Consider the following 20,822-nt stretch of genomic DNA (forward strand, 5'->3'; position numbering starts at 1 on the left):
GTTCAGGGGAGTCCGTTTCCCGCTCTGTCCCGTCTTGAGAGACACTATTGATCGATCCATTTTGGTAGCAGCATATAGTTGCATTATAGGGAACTAACACTTGACCCTATGTTGTTGGATTTTGGTTATTGGTTTATTGGTATTATATTGTTGAGGTTTTTGATATCTGAATTGATATTATACTGTTGAAGTTTTTGATATCTTATTTGATGTTATATGTTAAGTTGTTGATATATGAGTTTAGCTATGTTGCTAGTTTATTTGCCATGCTAGATAATTAAATTCGAATAGCATGATTTTCTCTTTTGTACATGGTAGTTGCTTGGAGTTAACCCTTTCTATTTGCTACTTGTTGTTTGGGCGCTTAACGCTATTAGGCGATGGAGAGCCTTCCGCTGAAGCTTAGCCGTTCGAGTTGGAGACCGTGACCGTGAGCGGTCGTGTAAAGGTGGATGAAGCAGTTGCTTCTTCTTTTTGGTGGACTATGTCTGAGTTTCTTTCCCCATCTGAAAACTCTGTTGTTTAAACTTTATCTTCGCCACTGTTCCAGTGTGCGTACTTATTTTGGAAACCTGCTTACGATATTGTATGACACTATTATTATATGTCAGGAACGGGTTGTTGAATAAAGTCTATATTATGTATTCAATTATGTTCAGTTGTTTCGAAAAGGAAAAAAAAATATATTGTGTTTTCTTAGGATTACGAAATAGTCCTTAGATTTTGTTAGGTAACTAATGTGACTCCTCAGTTGAGTAACCGGGGTGTTACACAGCCTACAACGTCGGGGACCATCCATGTAATTAAATTAGGTGAGGGACCAAAATCGTGGCATTAGTAAACGTCGGGGACCAAAGTTGTAATTTAGCCTTTTCTCTTTTTAGAGTGATTAAGAGATTGTGTATTCTTGTGGATGGTTGTAGTTTTTTTCTTTTTGTTATCCCTCTATCTTTTCGAGCTTAGTCTCTTCATTCTTTATTAAATATTAATAATATTTGGACTTAAAAAAAAGTTCTAACTTAAGTTCCATTTCCAGAAAAAAATAAACTTAAGTCCCATTTGGAATTAACTTTCTTGTTGCGTAAACAAATAAGCTAGTGCTAAAAAAAACTTATGCAAAAAAATAGCAAGTGAGTAATTTATAACATTCTTATAAACTATTTGGGGTTTATTTTGAAAAACTGTTGTAAATAACATGAACAACCTTTACAAGAAAACTTATGCAAAAGTATTTTCTTTGAATAAATTGCATTAACCTATAACATATTTTGTAGTTATTTCAATCAGGTTTCTAAATTAATTAATGAATAAATATTTACTTATTTTTTTTAACTTAATATTTACTTATTTAGTATCATGAAAAAGCTTAATTAAATTAAATTGTATATCATTTAGCATAAAAAAAATTGTATATCATTTAAAAAAATTAAATTGTATACACCAACAAGGTGTAACACAAGTGATAAATAATTAAACTCCTTAAGCATCTAGTTCAAGGGTTCAGTTTCTAGGCAGTGTGTATAGGGAAGAAACATTTGTTGGGAGAGACTTATCCTTTTAAAGTGCTCTCAAAGTCTCACGGATTTGTTTCAGGGCTGTCGACTATGTAGATACTTTGGGGAAAAAATTAAATTGTATACCTTATTAGAAATATAAGAATCACATTTAGTGATTAGGAATAGTTAGTTGATAGTTTGTTAGAAGTGAAATAGTTAGTTAGGAAGTTGTGCTATAAATAGCATACACATTGTATTTTTCCATTATAGTTAGTTAGGAAGTTGTGCTATAAATAGCATACACATTGTATTTTTCCATTATCAATTTTAATAATGAATGAATATTGGAATCAATTTTCCTATTCTCCTTCTTGCTATGTTTGGGATCCCATTGAAGAAATCAATGTGATTTCTAACATGGTATCAGAGCTCCAATGAAGCTCACCGCCTCTTCCGCCACCGCCGTCGCCGAGTTACGAGCGTTTCCTCCAACCTGCTCGTCGTAGCTTCAAGCGCTGCCGCCGCAGCACCACTACGAGAACCACTGCAAGACTATCTTCCATCAATTTCTCTGATTTGGTCGCTGATTTTGGAGACATCGCCACAGATTCATCTTCTCTTTCGCTGTTCTCTGATTCAGTCATGAGCTCTGGTTCTGTCATGGAGGAAGCGTCCACTGTGAAGGTCGAAGATTCAGATTCTGTGCTGCATTCTCACTTTCTTGCTTCCCCTGCGTACCTTGATTCTGCTATAGATGAAACGGTTGCTGAGAACCCCTTTTCATTCTTCGCCGACCGAGAAATCAAGATTCCGGCATGGAAACCGGCGATTGAACCATTCATTTTTGGCACTTTCAGCAAGGGTTTCTTTGGTTCTTCTTTGCTACTGGATTCATCGTCCAGTCCAGATTCATCTTTGTCTTATTCGCGTTCGTCCTTCTCTGATTCAGCAATGGTTGAAACCGTGCCAGAGAAAATTCTTGAAGCTTCCTCTTCATCAATTTCTGTCGTGGAAGAAGCTATTGCTTCCGATTCAGCATCTACCACCGATCCTGCTGTATCATCTTCTTTTGTTTCGCATCTTTCCTTCTTTGCCAATAGGGATATTCAATTTCCGGCATGGAAACCAGCCACCAATGCTTATGTTTTTGGAGATTTCAGTGAGGGTGCGATCAATCTTGGAGCAGATTCGTGTCTCATGAAGAATTCGATCATAGAGGTAATTCAAATCCTTCTTTCAATCAAAGAATCTCAATTGTCTTGGCCAGGATTATGGAATTTCTCTTTTGATTGGAAGAATGATTCGAACTTGTTGCTTGAGATTGATGGTTCTTGGTTTTGCACACCAAGTGTTTGTGGAAGTTATTCTGAGATAGTTAATCTTCCTAAGAAACTTTCATTTGATCCTGGAGGATTTTGGGACTGTTCACAAGTTGTTTGTGAAAAATCCTCAGAGATAGGAAATCTTCAGTTTGATCTGGATGGATCCTTGTGTTGCTCAAAAGGTGTTTGTGAAAATAACACAATGATTGGAGATTCTTTTGAGTCAATTTTACTTGATCCTGGTGGATTCAGAAGCTGCACACAAGGTGTTTGCGTAAATGCTCCAATAATTGATAGATGCTCATTAAGCAGTTTGGATCAGGTTCAGTTCATGTTGATTGATAAACGAATAGGTGGTGCTTCAAATTTGAACATATATCAGGATACAATGGTGTTTGTCTGTTATAACCATTGCAATGAAGCACTTGAGTTCTCAGATAAATTGTATATGCTTGCTTGTGAGGTGATAAATAGGTTGACATTCACTTTAGAGCTTTCGGAATCAGCTTATGCACTGATATATGCAGCTATCAGTGATTTTGAAATCTTGCATAAAACAAATATGCTTGGATTAAGTAATGGCTCTTTGGTTGGTATAGCAACTATATGTGTGTTTCAAGCCTTAAGTTCACTCACTCTATGTAACACCCCGATTTCGGTGGCGTCACTTTAGTAACCAAAATAAAACTTAATGCGGAGAAACGTAAATATTTTTTTTCCGATAATAACTAAGACAAGACTGAATTAAATAAAAACCAAATGCGAAAGGCAATAAAACTAATATACAATATATAAACAGCCCCCGCTGTAGGTAGCAATCTCGTCACGAGTAACCTCCAGTGACGGAAAGAAAAGTGTAACGCCCGTAGGCAAAATGTACAATCCCAACAAGGATAGGTCAAGTGTCAGCAACACAAGCCCTCAAAATAAGAATAAGTCAGAGCTATGACACTAACACCCAACCCTAGTAGACTCTAAACACCCATCCCCCATACTTCCATCATCGACTCTCATCTGGTCATGCTTGCAGTCCGGGTCCACGTCAAAGGCTTAGTAGTAGTCAATTCGCTCCGGGTCTTCCCCGAACGATGAAGAATCACGAAAGAATCCACCGACGATATCTGACAAAAAGGGCATACATAGCCCCCCAAACACAGGTAGCACGTGCAAGGGTCAACTTACGGAATATAGTATGGAGAATACAAGACAACAGGTAAAGTATAAGGGGTATATATATATGTTGTATATATACATATAAGTTCTGCATTGTCTACCCTAAGGTTTAAACATAGCATGTTATCAAATCTCTAGTACAATTCAATCATCAAAGCACATACGATATTTATCAACATCTACTCATCAAAACACATAACGATGTTTATCAACATCCACTCCCCTAAACACATAACGATATAATTAGAGTGCATGAAACGTCAATGCAACGTCAATCTCGACAGTTCTGGAAGAAATAGGCTGGGCACGATCGAGTCGGTCCTAACACTGGCATTGTGTCGACCATAACCCTCGAGTGTCACTTACAACCTTGACATAGCCGGATCAGTCCTAACCCTGCGGGTCGACTTTTCCCTCCGCCATGCCCGACAGTCAACAGGTCGATCCTAACCTCACGGTCGATCATATCCCCCGTCGATGTCCGAATTACCCGAAGGTATAAACTGTACCCGAAGGCATATAGATATACTGTACCCGAAGGTATATACTGTACCCGAAGGCATATACTGTACCCGAAGGCATATACTGTACCCGAAGGCATATAGATATACTGTACCCGAAGGCATATACTGTACCCGAAGGCATATAGATATACTGTACCCGAAGGCATATACTGTACCCGAAGGCATATAGATATACTGTACCCGAAGGCATATACTGTACCCGAAGGCATATACTATACCCGAAGGCATATAGATATACTGTACCCGAAGGCATATACTGTACCCGAAGGCATATAGATATACTGTACCCGAAGGTATATACATTATCTCATGATGATCTCCAAATCATCCGACTCATCTCTATCCGATGGTCAAAACTGCTCAACGAGCAAAGAGTATCGACATACTCGGAAACTATCAATTCCCCGGCTTATCCCTCGGATAGCCCAATGACATAACTGCTCCCACAGCACAAGAGTATCAACATACTCAAAACTTCTCAACTTTCTCAACACTTGGATCCGACGACACTTCTCGTTTTCCAAAAACTAAGATTTGCATCCTAAGCTTCCCTCGAGATTAATATCATTACTTAAAGATTTAGAGGTTGTTTAAGGTCTTATGAATTTTCCTTGTAAAATAGCTTCCACTTTTGTCTTATCGCAATTCTTATAAGTTCTCGGGATCTCCTAATCCCAAATGACTCCAGAGAATGTCTCGATCCACTAAAACCATACAAGGCCCGAATCCTCGTTCGACCTATCAAACTTCCTCAACACTCTCAAAATAAAATCGGCATGACCTGCCCGCTATTCTCACTACTCAGAATCTCAGATATCAGTGCAAAGCACAGTTAACTCAGTACAATCAACAAACATGTCATATCTCAGCACATTCTAAAATAGCCACATAGCACTTAGCATTTAAAGCATGCATCACACATCCTAAATTACCCACTTAGCACGTACCATGTAATTCAATCTCAAAAACATTCAGTAGATGAATCATCTACATTGTCAGCTGAAGCCTCAGAAAACATTTTTCCAATCAAACACAAACGAGTGCATAAACAGTAAATCAAGTCGAATGCGTCGACACCTAAAGCATTAGCTAGTAAGGTAAGTTGCCCTTACCTTTAGTTATTCCAGGATGATCTTCAAACTCTTCCTCACAAGCAAAGCGTTGCTCCTCAGGAAATTCCTCAAAAGCTCCTTTAAATCATAATCACAGAAATACTATCAGAATCTATCGAAAACTAAGCTATTGATACTTACTAAGGTTACTCGAAGTAGTTCATACTCCGAGGTACGATAATCTAGCGCGAAAGGACAAGTTTTCGGAAAAGGAAATTTTCCTCCTCCTCCCCCTATAGGCTCGGCCACTTTAGGTAATTAGGGGACTCGATTTTTCTTCGATCAAACTTGGTTCCTATGCTATCATTAGCCGTAACTAAGGGTATTCTGAACTCGGAAAAATTATCGGATCAAAAACTGTCGCAGGGGTATTTTGGTCATGATTTTTAACTTAGGATTTTCAAAACTGAAATCCCAAAAACCAAATTTGACAGGGACGTCACCAACGACGTTTATGACAACTAATCCTACTAGCACTAAGCTAAGGCGATAGTTTTTAGCCTAAAGGTTGAAGCTTTACTCCAAAAACTCCAAAAATGGGTATTTAAGGCTAAAATTGATTCCGGCGACATAACGGAAAATCTAACCCGACAGAAGTGATCTTGGGCACATAAGGAAGAGGTTTAGAATCAGAAATGAAATATTCAGGATAGTTTTGCAAAAACCCATAAACTATCAGCTCAGAAAAGTCTACAGAAAAGCTATGGAAAAAACGATCAGAGGTAAGGATTAGCGACTATACCTCGAAACCTTGAAGCAGCAACTAACGGATCAACGATCAAGCAAGAAATGAAGAAAATCTTCTCCTCCTCCTCTCCTCTCAAACTCGCGGCCTTTGTGGGTAGTAAATGGTGGAGTTTTGTGATTTCTTCTCACTTGCTTGCTATATATAGAAGATGGCAAATCGCAGGAAAATGAAAGTTTCGCGATTCTGATTTTTCCGGCGTCCTTCTCCATGAATTCTAAGATAGGTTTTGGCGAAAGAATTCCAAAACTAAAATGAAGCCTCCTTGTATTTTTAGCGACTAATGCATAATCGGTATAAAACTATTTTACCCGATAAGTTGCTTTTTGCATCGAATGTCGGAATGGAAAACTTCCTTCTGAAGAAAGATTGAAATCATCAAGAGAAATGGGTGTACGCGTGTAGAATATTCATTTGAAGCTCTGAATAGAGAAAGTCTCCATTGTCGAGAAATTCTAGCGTTTTGAAATACCAGGGTTTCGGTTTCGGCAAACTTCCGATGATTGGAATCGGACGTTTGTAGATCCTAGAGTTAAGCCTCGAAACGATTGTGATATATGGAAAAAGAGAAGTTCTAACATTTCTCTGAAGATTTTTGGAATTAACTTCCATCGTGCCTAAAAGTGAAAATTAGCTATATACTAGGGTTTCTGACCTAGGTTACGCGTATAACTATCGTGCTATAACTTAAATCGACTTCAATACGATCCTCAGACTTTTCCTGAACTTTCTCCTTCATACATTTATTTCATTAAATAAACTTTTGTTCAGGTTTTCCCTTCACGATACATCAAGCCTAATCGTAAATGGAAATCTCTTCCACTTATTCTAAGCTTAAAAACTTGGGTCTCACACTCTACTTAATGCTTCAGCTACAATAGTTATTGAAAATAATGAAGATGATCCCATAGATCAAGCAACTGTTTGGAATTCGAATAATGCACTTCACCTCCTGTGGCATACACTGAGTAACTCTATAAGTTTAGCAGAGATGCAGCTTAGTCAAAGCTCTTTCTGTTTTAACATCAAGACTTACTTTGTTATGTATTTTGGAACTCTTTTTGGTTCTGGTTTTAATGGTGGTTGTTCAACAAGTAAGTCTTTATCAGCATGCTCCTGTCGAGATTTCTGTGATTCAGAGTTAGAAGCAGAAAATGCAGAGTTTTTGAGTTGGTTATCAGAAGCTAAAGTTAGTGAGCAGCTTGGGTTTTCAGCTCATGAGAGATTGAATATGCTACAAAACCTTGTTAAGAGTTCAGAATTGGGTGCTTCTCAAGGTCTTGAGATGGGACTAAAATTGTCCAAAGTGCTGATTGTTTTAGCCTTGCTGCATATCCTGTGCTTTTATTTCTTGTTGTTTCTGGAAGCACCTCCTGTCCATGTGAAGATGCAACAAGCGCACTGAATTGGTCTATTGTACAGAAGCACTACTCTTTTGCATCTTCAGTCCCTTGATTGCTTGTTCATGGTGTTTGTACAGAAGACACATATATGTTTTCTTTTCCTCTTTGCTGTGTTGATATTTGTTCATGGTGTTCATAACCTGATATTGTTTTGTTCTTAGTCATGATGTTCCCAAGCTGGATGTGTTAATGTTTACCACTTCCATCTTTCGGGGGGGTATTAGAAATATAAGAATCACATTTAGTGATTAGGAATAGTTAGTTGATAGTTTGTTAGAAGTGAAATAGTTAGTTAGGAAGTTGTGCTATAAATAGTATACACATTGTATTTTTCCATTATAGTTAGTTAGGAAGTTGTGCTATAAATAGCATACACATTGTATTTTTCCATTATCAATTTTAATAATGAATGAATATTGGAATCAATTTTCCTATTCTCCTTCTTGCTATGTTTGGGATCCCATTGAAGAAATCCATGTGATTTCTAACATACCCAAATGAAATCTTGTTGGAGAGAATAATGATTTCAAAAGATGCTAACGGAATATTCCATTCAAATCAAAATTATTTAATGTAAACTTATTTTTCCATTTCTTTTTTTTCTGGTTATTTTTTATTTTATTTTTTTCAAAAAAAAACCTCACTTTCAAATAAAAATCGTTTAACGTCAGTTCCATTAAAAAAAAAAGTTAGTTTCAACAAAAAAGAATATAACATCACAATTACTAGTAATACCCAGTTTATAAAGGATTTTTATAAATAGTGAATTATATAAAAATATTTCGAAATTAATTTCATACTAATTAAAATTTCACCAAATAAATACTAATTAAATTTCTTTTTCCTAGATTTATAAAAAAATGTTGCTCATGAATTCATTGAGTAATGTATGGATATTATTTAATAAAATTCTCTTATCATATATCAATAACATCCCTCATTTTCAATTACTAAAAGTAATATATACTTTAAAATTTAACATGTTATAACCAACGCGATCATATTATCCAAATTAATTAATTAATTAAAATAATAATATAACTTTATATTCTTTTATGGAGTGGAAGTTTAACGAACTTTTATCATAAGTTTTAATTTAAAACTATTTCATACATATTTATTCTTGAATTATTTTATAAAATGGTTACTTTATATACCAGCTCCAACAGTATGTAAGCATTGAGAATATTTGTTTGGTCAAATATTAGAAAGTGACGTTTTTTTTTTGAAAAAAACAATAACCAGAAAAAAAAGGAAAAATAAGTTTACATTAAATAATTTTGATTTGAATGGAATATTCCGTTAGCATCTTTTTGAATGAGGTTAACTTGATAAAATGAGTGGGGTTGAGTGTATATTTTGAATAAGAATGGGGTGGAGTGTTTTTCTAGCAAACCTTGAGGGGGATAAGTGTATTTTACTCAAAAAAAAAAAAAAAAAAGAATAATGAATCACCGGCGAGATCCTGCAGCCGGCGGTTTGATCACCCTGGAGGGAACAAACATAACATTACGGGTTGCACGTAGTAACCAACAACGACAACCATATCACTCAGTCCATGAAATCAGGACCGTTCACGTTAATCCAACCACTCATCTTAACCGTCCTATTTCCTAAACGTCTTCGCACGCGTTTTCTCATTGTTTTGAAACATTCTTCATAACAGAAAAAACGGTACAACAACACCCTCTGTCTTTGTTTCTCTCTTTCCTTGTTCATCTTTCTGCGTTGTTCACAATCATTGTTATGAAACTCTGTCACGTTCAGGTTTCATCTTCCCAATCACATTTTTGTTTTTTCCAATACCCACCTCAAAAACTTTCCATCATTGCATCTTCCAAACCTAAACCCTCTTCAATTTCCACGTTTTTTTAATCAATCATGGGTCCTTGCTATTAATGCGTGTGATTTCTGTGTTCCCCAAATCTTGGAAAGGGTTTTTCTTTCCAATTTTTGTTTCTCTTGTTTCAGCACACTTGCATGTTCATGGTTCACACTCTTTGTTAATCCACATCAATGGCATTGCACCATTGAGCTGATAAGGTAAACATACATTGTTTCCTTTTTCAAATTGTGTGTGTGTTTTTTTGGTGTTTTCTTCTCTTTCTCTGTTTCAATTTGAGGAGAAAAAATGAAATGGGTTCTATTGCGTGTCTAGGATTCTATACTTATATTATTTTTCATTTGGGTTTTGTTTTTGTATGCATAGATGTTTAGGAAGGGGAGTGAATAGTGTCAGATGGGAAACAACTGTGTTGGATCAAGAGCCTCTTCGAAGGAAGGTTCGTTTACATCTAGTTTTTCAAGTTCATTCTGGTGGTCACGCGGCAGAGCCAAGAAAGAGGCTTCTCATAAACAAAAAAGCAGAAGTTCAAAAGCAAAAGCAAAAGAAACTAGTGATGTTCAATACAAGCCTCCACAGGTAGTGAAAATGGAGAAGGAGGAGGTGAAGGTGAATGTGAATGTGAAGCCAACTCAAGCCAATGAGACGGCGAAATCACCGCCTGCAGAACCGACGAATCAAGGAGTTGCTAAACCAGAAGAGCCTGCAAAACCAAAGAGACCCCACAATGTGAAGAGGCTAGCAAGTGCAGGACTGAAAGCAGACTCGGTTCTGATGCGAAAAACGGGTAACCTGAAGGAGTCTTACAATTTGGGGCAGAAGCTAGGACAAGGGCAATTCGGAACCACTTTCCTTTGTTCGGAGAAAGCCACTGGGAAAGAGTATGCTTGCAAATCAATTGCAAAGAGGAAACTGCTGACAGAGGAGGATGTGGAGGATGTGAGGAGGGAGATTCAGATAATGCACCACCTTGCTGGGAGCCCCAATGTGATCTCCATTAAGGAGGCTTATGAGGATGCTGTGGCTGTTCATGTTGTGATGGAGTTGTGTGCAGGGGGTGAGCTGTTTGATAGGATTGTGGAAAGAGGGCATTACACAGAAAGGAAAGCAGCTAGGCTTGCAAGGACTATTGTAGGTGTTATTGAGTCTTGCCACTCCCTCGGAGTAATGCATCGCGATCTTAAGCCGGAGAACTTTCTTTTCGTCAATGAGCAGGAAGACTCACCCCTAAAGGCAATAGATTTTGGACTGTCTGCTTTTTTCAAACCAGGTTTGTCAATATGTTTCATTCCATATTCAATTGTTTGCTTTCCACATTTTGTTGTGTGTTGGATTTCATCAATTCTCTCTTTGTTGAATTTTTTACTTCATTTTTGACAAAGTAATGGGCCTCTATTAATATAATTTTACTTGCTAGTATGTAGTGATCATAGAGAATCTCCAGGATGCAAATGCTTGTGTATATATACGGTACTAATGATGGATTAATTTGACTTTACCACTTGTTTTCTTTGGCAATTAAATTTCTGTAGCTTTCTGCCTGTGGAGAATCATTTTTCTAATTTTACACTATGTGGTAAGTAATGATCTATGGATCATATTTTGTGTGGCAGCATATTAGTGATTTGCTTTCCTTTTTTTTTCTTCTGTTGAATTGACACCAATCAGGTGCTTAATTAGTTTGACATGACAATTTGACTTTTAAAAAAAAAATGCTCTTCTAATCTCGCAAAACTTTCCTGAAGGGAAAACAATGAGAGATTAACTCTGGCACTAAGAGAAGTTCTGAGTGCAATTGATGTTGAGCAAAGTTATGGTAATTAGCATAATAAAATGTGAAGGACAATGCTATTTTTGGATTAGTAAAAGTTCTTTTTGGTGAAAAAGATACTTGTTTGTGTGTTGGTTAAGAGGATATGTTTGTTGTGCATCAGTGCATCCTGCTATTGATGCTTCACTAAATATGATTCATGTGGCATTACATGAATTTTCTGCATTATGCTAACCATCTTACACTCATCATTTACAGGTGAAATTTTCAATGATGTGGTAGGAAGTCCTTATTATGTTGCCCCTGAAGTTCTACGCAAGCGTTATGGCCCAGAAGCAGATGTGTGGAGTGCTGGTGTTATTGTATACATTCTCTTATGTGGGGTTCCTCCATTTTGGGGTGGTAAGAGTTATTAAGATATCTAGCACATTATAGTCCAATATCTTTTGCTTAATTTGTATATTTCCTGGTTAAAAAAAATTAATTTTTTTTGGTTCCTTCTTAATAGAATCGGAACAAGATATATTTGAGGCGATTTTGCATGGTGATCTTGATTTCACGTCAGATCCCTGGCCTAGTATCTCTGAAAGTGCAAAAGACTTGGTTATGAAGATGCTTGTCAGAGATCCTAGAAAACGATTAACAGCATATGACGTTCTTCGTAAGTTTCTATATTTTTATCCCATTAAGATGCCATTGAAAAAAATGATATCAGGCAGCATACAGCATACTCCAGTACCATATTTTGTATGTGATTATATATTATGTTTTTTCTGAAGCTTAGTTATATTTATTTTGCTCATTTTAAAATTTTCAAGAATACTACTTCAACACTAGAGATGAATTTTATTTTTAAAAGCTACTCATTCAGTGAAGTTATCATCACTAGAATTTCAGTACGTTGAAATGTTTTAGTTTTATCCAATACATGATGGGAAATAATGTATCTTGGATGAAATATCAAGCATAGTGTTGTCATACTTTTGACATGTGAGTACAAGTTATCATAGCATTGTTCAACTTGATGTCAGTTACCACTTTGTGAATGATGGTCTCAATTTCTCGCAGGCCATCCCTGGATTCAGGTTGATGGAGCAGCACCAGATAAGCCTCTTGATTCAGCAGTTTTAAGTCGCATGAAGCAGTTTACTGCAATGAACAAGCTCAAGAAAATGGCTCTTAGAGTAAGTTATTTTTCTATTCATAACTCACTCACATAGGAGTATTTATTTTTCCTCTATTTAGATATTGATAACTAGTAGGTTATGAAATTCTTAATTTTATTTTCAAAGTAAAATATGTCAAATTATCATTGTCATCATCAAACCTTAGTGCTCAATTTTGGAAAATTTCTGCTTAGATTGTAAAAAATTTCTCTAGTAAGTTTTTTATATTGTTCTATGCAGGTTATTGCAGAGAATCTCTCTGAAGAAGAAATTGCTGGATTGAAAGAAATATTTAAGATGATAGACACAGATAATAGTGGTCAAATTACCTTTGAAGAACTCAAGATTGGGCTGAAAAAGTTTGGCGCTAATCTCAATGAATCTGAAATTTACGATCTAATGCAAGCTGTAAGTAGTAGTTTTGAATCATCTTCTTTATTTCCTTGACTTCATAAAGCATACATTTTCTCCATGTCATCCATTAAATTGGATGGTATTGTACCCTGTCAGAAGAGAATATCATCAATCAATTTGTTAGTATTTTAATTTGATCCATCGATCCCAATTGTGTTTAATTTTGGGATACAGGCAGATGTTGATAACAGTGGCACAATTGACTACGGAGAATTCATAGCTGCAACGTTGCATCTAAACAAAGTTGAGAGAGAAGATCATTTAGTTGCAGCTTTCTCATATTTTGATAAAGACGGAAGCGGCTATATCACTCAAGATGAGCTTCAACAAGCTTGTGAAGAATTTGGCCTTGGCGATGTCCGTTTAGAGGAAATGATCCGAGAAGCTGATCAAGATAATGTGAGTATATACTTTAATGATTGGTAGATGATGCATGAAACCATAAAAATGGTTAAGAATTAGGATGTCATAGACTGTGAGGAGGAGGCCCTCATTTAGGACATGTTTGGATTTATTCCCATTTTGTGTTTTCAGTGTTAATTACAAAACTACCACATGATTTTCATTTTGTTTCTTGCTTTCCAAGTTTTGTTCAGAAAAATATGAAAATTATTGTTGTAAAACTTTGAAAGCAGAAATCAAAGTGAAAACAAGGTTGCAGTTTCATCGTTATAACTGAAAATATAAAATGGAAACAGAAAGTAAAAATGAGAACTAAATTAATAATTTAACTTAAAAATGGGAACTAATTCCCCCAACTTGATAACTTAATGCTGGATTGATGCCATTTGAATGAGAAATAAATCAACATCTTGACCAGCACAATTTGATAACTTAAAAAATGAGAACTAATTCCCCCAACTTGATTACTTAATGCTGGACTAATGCTATTAGAATGAGAACTAAATTAACATCTTGACCAGCACAATTTTCAGATTGATGTTAATGCAAAATCTATGCTGTGGTGGAATTCCTAGTTCCATTTTTTTTTTTGACTTTGTTATGCTTGTGTTTCTCAGGATGGAAGAATAGACTACAATGAATTTGTAGCTATGATGCAGAGAGGCAATGCAGATTTGGGTAAGAAGGGTCGAAAGGGTAGCAGTAGTTTTAGCATTGGATTTAGAGAGGCACTACCAGTGTGTTAAGAAAATAGTCAATGAGTTTCTCTTAATTTTGGTAATTTAGCACTTTCTCCACTCTAGTGTGTTGAGCTTGAACATAGTTTCTCTTGAGAAAAATCATTGATTTTGCCATCTTCTGTATAAAAACATTATCTTGGCAAGAGTAAATTCTTTTCAGTTCTGATAACAAAGTGGCATCTCAGGAGCATTTATTGTGAGAGCTGCATCCATCTTCTTAGAGCGTAAAACAATTAAATTCAATTCATGTGCAACATGTAATAATGACTTGACTATAGAGTTGGTAAAGAGGATTTTTCAACGGGTACTTGTCATGTTTCACACTTGCGGTTCAAACTTCAAACTGTTATAATGTACAAAATACCACTATCAGAGTTTTATTCCGAACAAAGAGATCAGAGTTCAGACTCTAACTTATCCCAAAATTCTTGTGTACTTGATGATAATCGTTAACAATTCTGCAACTCAACCTGTCAATTTATAAAATGAAATTATTGAGGAAGGATGATTCAAAATATTTATGATTTATAACTTAGTTAGTTAGTGTTTATGGAATGTTCTATGAACAATCTAAGGTTAAGTTTGTCATGAGTTTTTAGGTAGAAAGAAATCCAACTGGAAACTATTAAAGAAAGTGGTGTGGGTGCCATTGGTTCATCTGCATATATAGAGGAAACTGAGCGTAACGGTGTCAATGAGAAGGGAGGAGGGGGCATTGAATTAGAAGAGGGAGAATGGTATATTCTTCTATTGGTGAATCTGTGGCTGATTCAGGAGTAAGGAATTGCAATGGAATCTTTTGGATTAAGTATCGAGAAAATGAAGCTAGGTGTATGTGGAATATGGGTAAGGCGTTGGGGCTAAGATTTGATGGTGATGAAGAGGAGATTGTTGGTCGTATGGTTGAAATGGAGGTTAGGGAGGTGATGAACCAGGTGTCCTGATGGAAGTACTAAGCTATAATACCAGAGGGCTCGGGAGCAGTGCAAAAGGAAGAGTCATTAGAAACATTATCAACAAGGAGAAAATTGATGTTCCTTGCAAAAGGAAGTTTTGTTGTTCAAAAAAGCAGATGCAAGTAAAGATGGTTGTCTATGAAAGGTAGATGGGGAAACCGGGGTGAGACTGTTATATTATTAAATGTTTACTTTATGCTCCTTGTAATACAGAGGAAAAGCGTCAGTTGTGGGATGAACTAATTGAATGGAGGAATAGGAGTAGACGAGCAGTCCTGCCTGTTGGTGTGTTGTTGGGGACTTTAATGCTATGAGAGTGGCTGGTGAAAGAAGAGGGATGTCGTCTGATTCATCTTTTGATCGGAGGGATGCATAATTCTTTAATGAATTTATCCATGCTATGGAATTAGTTGATATTCCAATGACAGGGAGAAAGTTCACCTGGGTCCGACCAAATGGTACTGCAATGAGCCGTTGGATTATAACACCCCGATTTTTTAGTGTCATTTTAGTAACTCAAAAATAAAATGAAGCGGAAAAACATGTATTTTTTTTTTCGTTTTCTTTTTAAATAAAAAGACTTGTCGAAATAAAGACTCAACCCACTCGCGATTAACAACGACTAATATACAATAAAAGCACAACCCTCGCTGCAACCCAAAATCATCGTCACGAGTGTCCTCAAGTGACGGAAAGTAACATCAAGTAACTGAAAGTGGTGCCCGCAGGCAAACAAGTGCGACCCATTTCCAGAGTCATAAGTTTTATAAATACAGTCCTCCAAGAAAGTAAGTCAGCCCCAAATGGCCTCCAAAGGACCTCCTACGTCCGATAAACTCCCTGTGATCCTCATGGAAGAGTACCACACAAAAAGCTAATAGTCGGGGACCTACCCTGCCCCAAAATAAGAAATGAAAATCAGAGCTATGACACTAACACCCAACCTTAGTAGGCTCTAAACACCCATACCCTATACTTCCATCATCGATCCTCATCTGGTCTTGCATTCAGTCCGAGTCCTCGTCGAAACTTCAGTAATGGTCATTACGCTCCTGGTCCTCCCCGAGTGACGAATCATCACAAACCAGTTGTCGAACGTCTGGCAGCTGGCCGACTGCCCAAACACAGACATACAAACAAAGCCAAGGCGCTATGGTCAACTTACAGTATACAATAGATATACAACCAACATTTGAAGAATAAGAGGGTATATATATATATATACGTATAACTTATGTATTTCCTACCCTAAGGTATATACATAGCATATTTATCAACATCAAATCATCAAGATATATAACGATGTTTATCGACATCAAATCACAAATGACAATTGGATCTTCAACACATCAACAAATATAGTTAGGTGCATGGCGTGCCAATGCAATGTCATGCTCAAAAGATGATCCGGATAAAATGTCACCATCTCAAGGGATGGGACGAGCCAAGCATCTCGCTCCGCTAAAGCATTTCGCTTTTATGAAGCATCTCGCTCCTGTGAAGCAGCACGCTCCTGTGAAGCATCTCGCTCCAATGAAGTCCGATCTGAGATCGTCCTTCGGAAAGCAGCACACTTTCCAAGAATGTATGCATGAATGCAATATGGTTAGCCAAACAACGAATCTTCCTCACCAAGGTACGCGTGTCTAGCCAGAGTACATTGTCTCTACAATACCCTAAGGTAAACAAAGAAGTGCTAGTCGCACTTGGTAACTTTCCTAGTCACTTTAGCTCACCGTCTCGATGGCCAACCAAACTGCTCCACGAGCAAAAGAATGCATCTCGCACTCAGTGACCTTTCAAGTTACCCTGGCTCACCATTTCGATGGACAAACAACTCATCAACAATTAGAGAGAATGCTGCTCGCATTCTGTGACTTCTCGTCACAACAGCTCATCCTCTTGAAGACTGAACCAAATGCTCAAGGAGCAAGGAGTGTCATCCGCACTCAGTGACTGTCCCAGTCACAACGCTAGGATCGCCGACACTTCTCGTTTTCAAACTTATTTCAGATCCTAAGTCTTTTCCAAGAAATTGTTATTACTATTTGAAGATGTTCTATCTTTGGTTAATGCATTATGAATTTCATTTATGAAGTCAAGTTTCGTTTCTCTTTTGTTCCAAAACTCTATAAGTAAAAAGATCCCAATAAACCCAAGTAATTCCCCGGGAAGGTCTCGATCCTAAAATAACTATGGCTTAGACCTCCGGTCAAAGCCTGCCTAACATTTCCCAAACCTCGTCATTAGCATGGCATAACATCACGTTTTCCCCACACTCTGAAATCATATAATCAAGTACTATCTCAAATCAGTACAATTCAATAGAGCATATGCAAAACATCATAAACTCAGCAGAAATAATTGCATATAGCTCAGTTCAATAACAATATCAATATAACAATAATTCAGTGCGGAAATCATAAGACGGAAACCAGTAAACGGCCGAAACCTCTCAGAAAACGGAGACACACGTCTCATATAAGTTCACTCGGCCGAAGCCTCCAGAAAACATTTTCCAATTCAAAGCGATAAACAATATTCAATGCAATCCTCAATATCAAGCAATATTCAAGTCGAAGTTATCGACGCCTATAATACAAATAGCTAATAAGTAAGTTGCCCTAACCTCTAGTTCCTCCAGAATCACGGTGTAAGTCACGCTCACAAGCTTGCTCAGTGAAGCCCAAGGTCTCCATAAACGAACCTTAGAGCAAACAAAGCAAAAATCAATCAAAATAAGTCGGTACAATCTAAACAATACTAACTAACGTTTAGACAAAGCTCAAGAAGCTTCAGAGTACAACATTTAGGCACGAATGGAAGGCTTTCCCCGAATGGATGAGTTTTGACTCGATTCAAGTTTTGTACAAAAACACTTCATTCGCTAAAACGTGCATAACTCGAGCTACGAATGACACGAAACCAAAGCCAAAATTTCGAAAACGGAGAGAGCTACGCTATAACTCAGGTCATACAGACCCAAAAATTATTTTTGGACACGGTACCATAGCAAATAAGTTTCGGCACTATCAAAATAGGGTTTCCCGAACTTTTTCTTCGATCAAATTTAATTCCTAGGTATTCTTAGACGATATCTAGGCCAGGGAAACTCTCAGAAAAATTATCGGGTCGAAAACTAAGACAGGGGTATTTTGGTCAGTGTTTTTAGCTCGAAGACTCAAAGTCGGAATTTTAAAAAATAAATTTGATGAGCATGACGTTTATGAGAACTAATCCTACTGGCACTAAGCTCAGTCGAGAGTTTTTAATCCAAAGAACGAAGCTTTGGTCAGAAAATGGGTATTTTCATAGAATTGAAGCTCCGCGACGATTCGGCGAGATTCGGCAGAAAACAACCGGATATTCATGCTCTTGGGCATGTAGGCAATAAGTTTAGATACTGAAATCAAGTTATTTGGACAGTTTTACAAAAAACTCAAAACTTTGAGCACAGAAAAACATAGAGAAAAGCGACAGAATTGACGATCAGAAGTAAGGAATAACATCTATACCTCGAGGTCTACGCGTAGCGACTGTCAGTGCGACGATCGGTCAAGAAACGAAGAAACGGTGCTTGAATCCTCTTCCTCCCTTTGCTCTCGGCCTCTCTTGGAAAATAAGGAGGAAATGAATGAAAAAAAATAAAGAGAAGGTGATTATGTGAGGAAGAAGAGCGTTAGAGCTGTAGGAGAAAAAGAAAATGAAAGTGATCAAAATAAGTGGAAGAAAGAAAGAAGAGAACGCAGGTTCTGTAGAAGAAAAGAGAAACGGAAATAAAGAAAAATGGGAAGGAAGAGACGTAGAGAATGATCACTGGAGAGTAGATATATGTATACATCCATATATATTATAAAATGATATTTACCGGTACGAATTGGTTTAGACACTATAGGATTTAACTCGTAGAATTAAGAGAAAAATATAAGGATGATATATTATTATCTTAAAAATTATGAGGAACTTTATGAAATAATAAAATATAAATTTGGATCACTTTGAGAAAATTAAAATGATCCATGGACAAAGTAATGAGTAAAAATTGAGCTAAAGAATAATTTCGAGACATTTAGAATAAATATGACATTGTCATATTGTGCATCTAAGCTAAGTGTCGCTCCAAGAAAGACGATACTTGCATCGGGTTCATTTAAGTGAGAAAGTGGCTTGGACGCAGTCTGCTTCAAAATATGCCGCAAAACTACTTTTTGCAATTGATGTCGGATGAGAAAACTTCCTTCTGAAGAAATGTTAGAAACATCGAAAGAAATAGGTGACGCGTGTGGAATCTTCGTTTGAAGCTCCGAATAGAAAAAGTCTCCATCGACAGTTTATTTTAAGGTTCTTGAGCTATCAGAGATTCAGTTTCGGCAAACTTCCGAGAATTGGAATCGGACGTTCGTACATTCCAGGGTTTCGTGTCGAAACACTTGTCATGGAAATGAATAAGAGAAATTCTTATATTTCTTTGAAGATTTTTGGAATTAGTTCCTATAGTGCTTTAGGAGTAAATTAATCGTTTACTAACGCTCTTGCCCTCGGCGTAAGCGAATAAGACTCGCGCTATAACTTATATCGACTTTAATACTATTCTTAGTCTTTTCCTGAACTTTCTCCTTCATAAATTTATTCCATTCAGTAAACACTTGTTCAGGTTTCCTTCACGATACATCGAAACCTAATTGTGGTTAGGAATTTAATTAATTAATTCTATAACTTAAATTTTGGGTCTCACAGATTGGTGCTTGGTCTCTTTGGAATGGTTATCTGTGTGGCCTCACAGTGTGCAGCAGATCCTGGATCGTGATGTCTCTGATAATTGTCCGAAGGTCCCTAAACATTTAGATCAGGAATGGGGGCCCAAGCCGTTTCGTGTGCTTAATTGTTGGCATTTGGATTCTGGATTTCATAAATTTGTGGAAGCAAATTGGGTGAGTTTCGAAATTCATCATTGTGGTGTTGTTGCTCTTAAAGAAAAATTAAAAAATTGAAGGCTTTGTTGAAAGGGTGGAATGCAGAGGTGTTTGGTGATATTAATTCAAAGCAAAAGGAGGTGGTCAGGAGGTTGAACCAACTTGAACATTTGGTAGCTTCACAAATCCTTACAGAGGAAGAAGCCACTGAAAGGAAGGAATTAATGGGGGAGTTTTGGAGAGTAACAAGTCTACATGAATCTCTGTTGAAAAAAAAAAATCTAGAATACAGTGGCTTAAGGAGGGAGATGCTAATTCTAGTTTCTTTCACAGGGTGGTTAATTGGAGGAGGCGTATTAATTCAGTGAATGGATTGAATTTGGAAGGTGAGTCGACGGAGGACCCTACGGTGGTGAAAGAAGGAGTCATGGATTTTTTGAGAAGAAATTTAAAGATACGGGGGGGAGATTGTAGTCATCCTTTTTATACTCCTTGATCTTCTGTGAGAGAGAAATGTAACCATTGAAACTTGTCCTTCACAAAGATTGTAGTCGTTGGATCAAACGATGTTTTTAGTGTCCTTGGAAGGTGCATTAAATGCATGTAACTGTTTGATGAAGACCTTTTACCCAAAAAAGTACTATGTCGGTTGGTAGGTAGCTTTGGTCTTGACTTCTATCCGTTAAGACTCAAATATAGCAGCTTGATTGTGACAACGTCGTACTTTGAGCTTTGGCCATTGAGCTTTGTCGCATCACATGATTTTCTTCCCTTCAAACTTCTTCTCCAAGTTTGTCTGAGAATATTTTGTGTTCCACAACTGATGCTTGGTCTTCAGACGA

General features: G+C 37.0%; 1 protein-coding gene and 1 long non-coding RNA gene across 2 annotated transcripts; one reads left to right on the top strand and one right to left on the bottom strand.

Annotated features, from left to right (window-relative positions):
• Window positions 1-9,224: 9,224 nt before the first annotated feature.
• On the top strand, window positions 9,225-14,434 carry LOC130728791 (calcium-dependent protein kinase 26-like). Its single transcript, XM_057580364.1, has 8 exons — window positions 9,225-9,818; window positions 9,985-10,888; window positions 11,648-11,791; window positions 11,898-12,050; window positions 12,458-12,573; window positions 12,796-12,963; window positions 13,144-13,368; window positions 13,989-14,434. Exons 2-8 carry the CDS (start codon window positions 10,015-10,017, stop codon window positions 14,115-14,117), a joined length of 1,809 nt encoding a protein of 602 aa, XP_057436347.1. The 5' UTR covers window positions 9,225-9,818; window positions 9,985-10,014; the 3' UTR covers window positions 14,118-14,434.
• A 1,245-nt stretch (window positions 14,435-15,679) lies between these two features.
• Window positions 15,680-18,866, bottom strand: LOC130728802 (uncharacterized). The gene is made up of 3 exons (XR_009015787.1): window positions 18,583-18,866; window positions 17,697-17,774; window positions 15,680-16,181 (listed from the first exon to the last, which is right to left on the bottom strand). It is a non-coding gene; the product is annotated as an uncharacterized LOC130728802 (long non-coding RNA).
• Between the last annotated feature and the right edge of the window lie 1,956 nt (window positions 18,867-20,822).

This window comes from Lotus japonicus, chromosome 1 (assembly GCF_012489685.1).
Source record: "Lotus japonicus ecotype B-129 chromosome 1, LjGifu_v1.2".
Taxonomy (NCBI): domain Eukaryota; kingdom Viridiplantae; phylum Streptophyta; class Magnoliopsida; order Fabales; family Fabaceae; genus Lotus; species Lotus japonicus.

Coding starts and splice junctions, on each gene's coding strand:
- LOC130728791 (XM_057580364.1), top strand. CDS start 10,015: ATGGGAAACAACTGTGTTGGATCAAGAGCCTCTTCGAAGGAAGGTTCG. Junction 12,051..12,457: donor AACAGCATATGACGTTCTTC/GTAAGTTTCTAT, acceptor AATTTCTCGCAG/GCCATCCCTGGATTCAGGTT. Junction 13,369..13,988: donor GAGAAGCTGATCAAGATAAT/GTGAGTATATAC, acceptor TGTGTTTCTCAG/GATGGAAGAATAGACTACAA.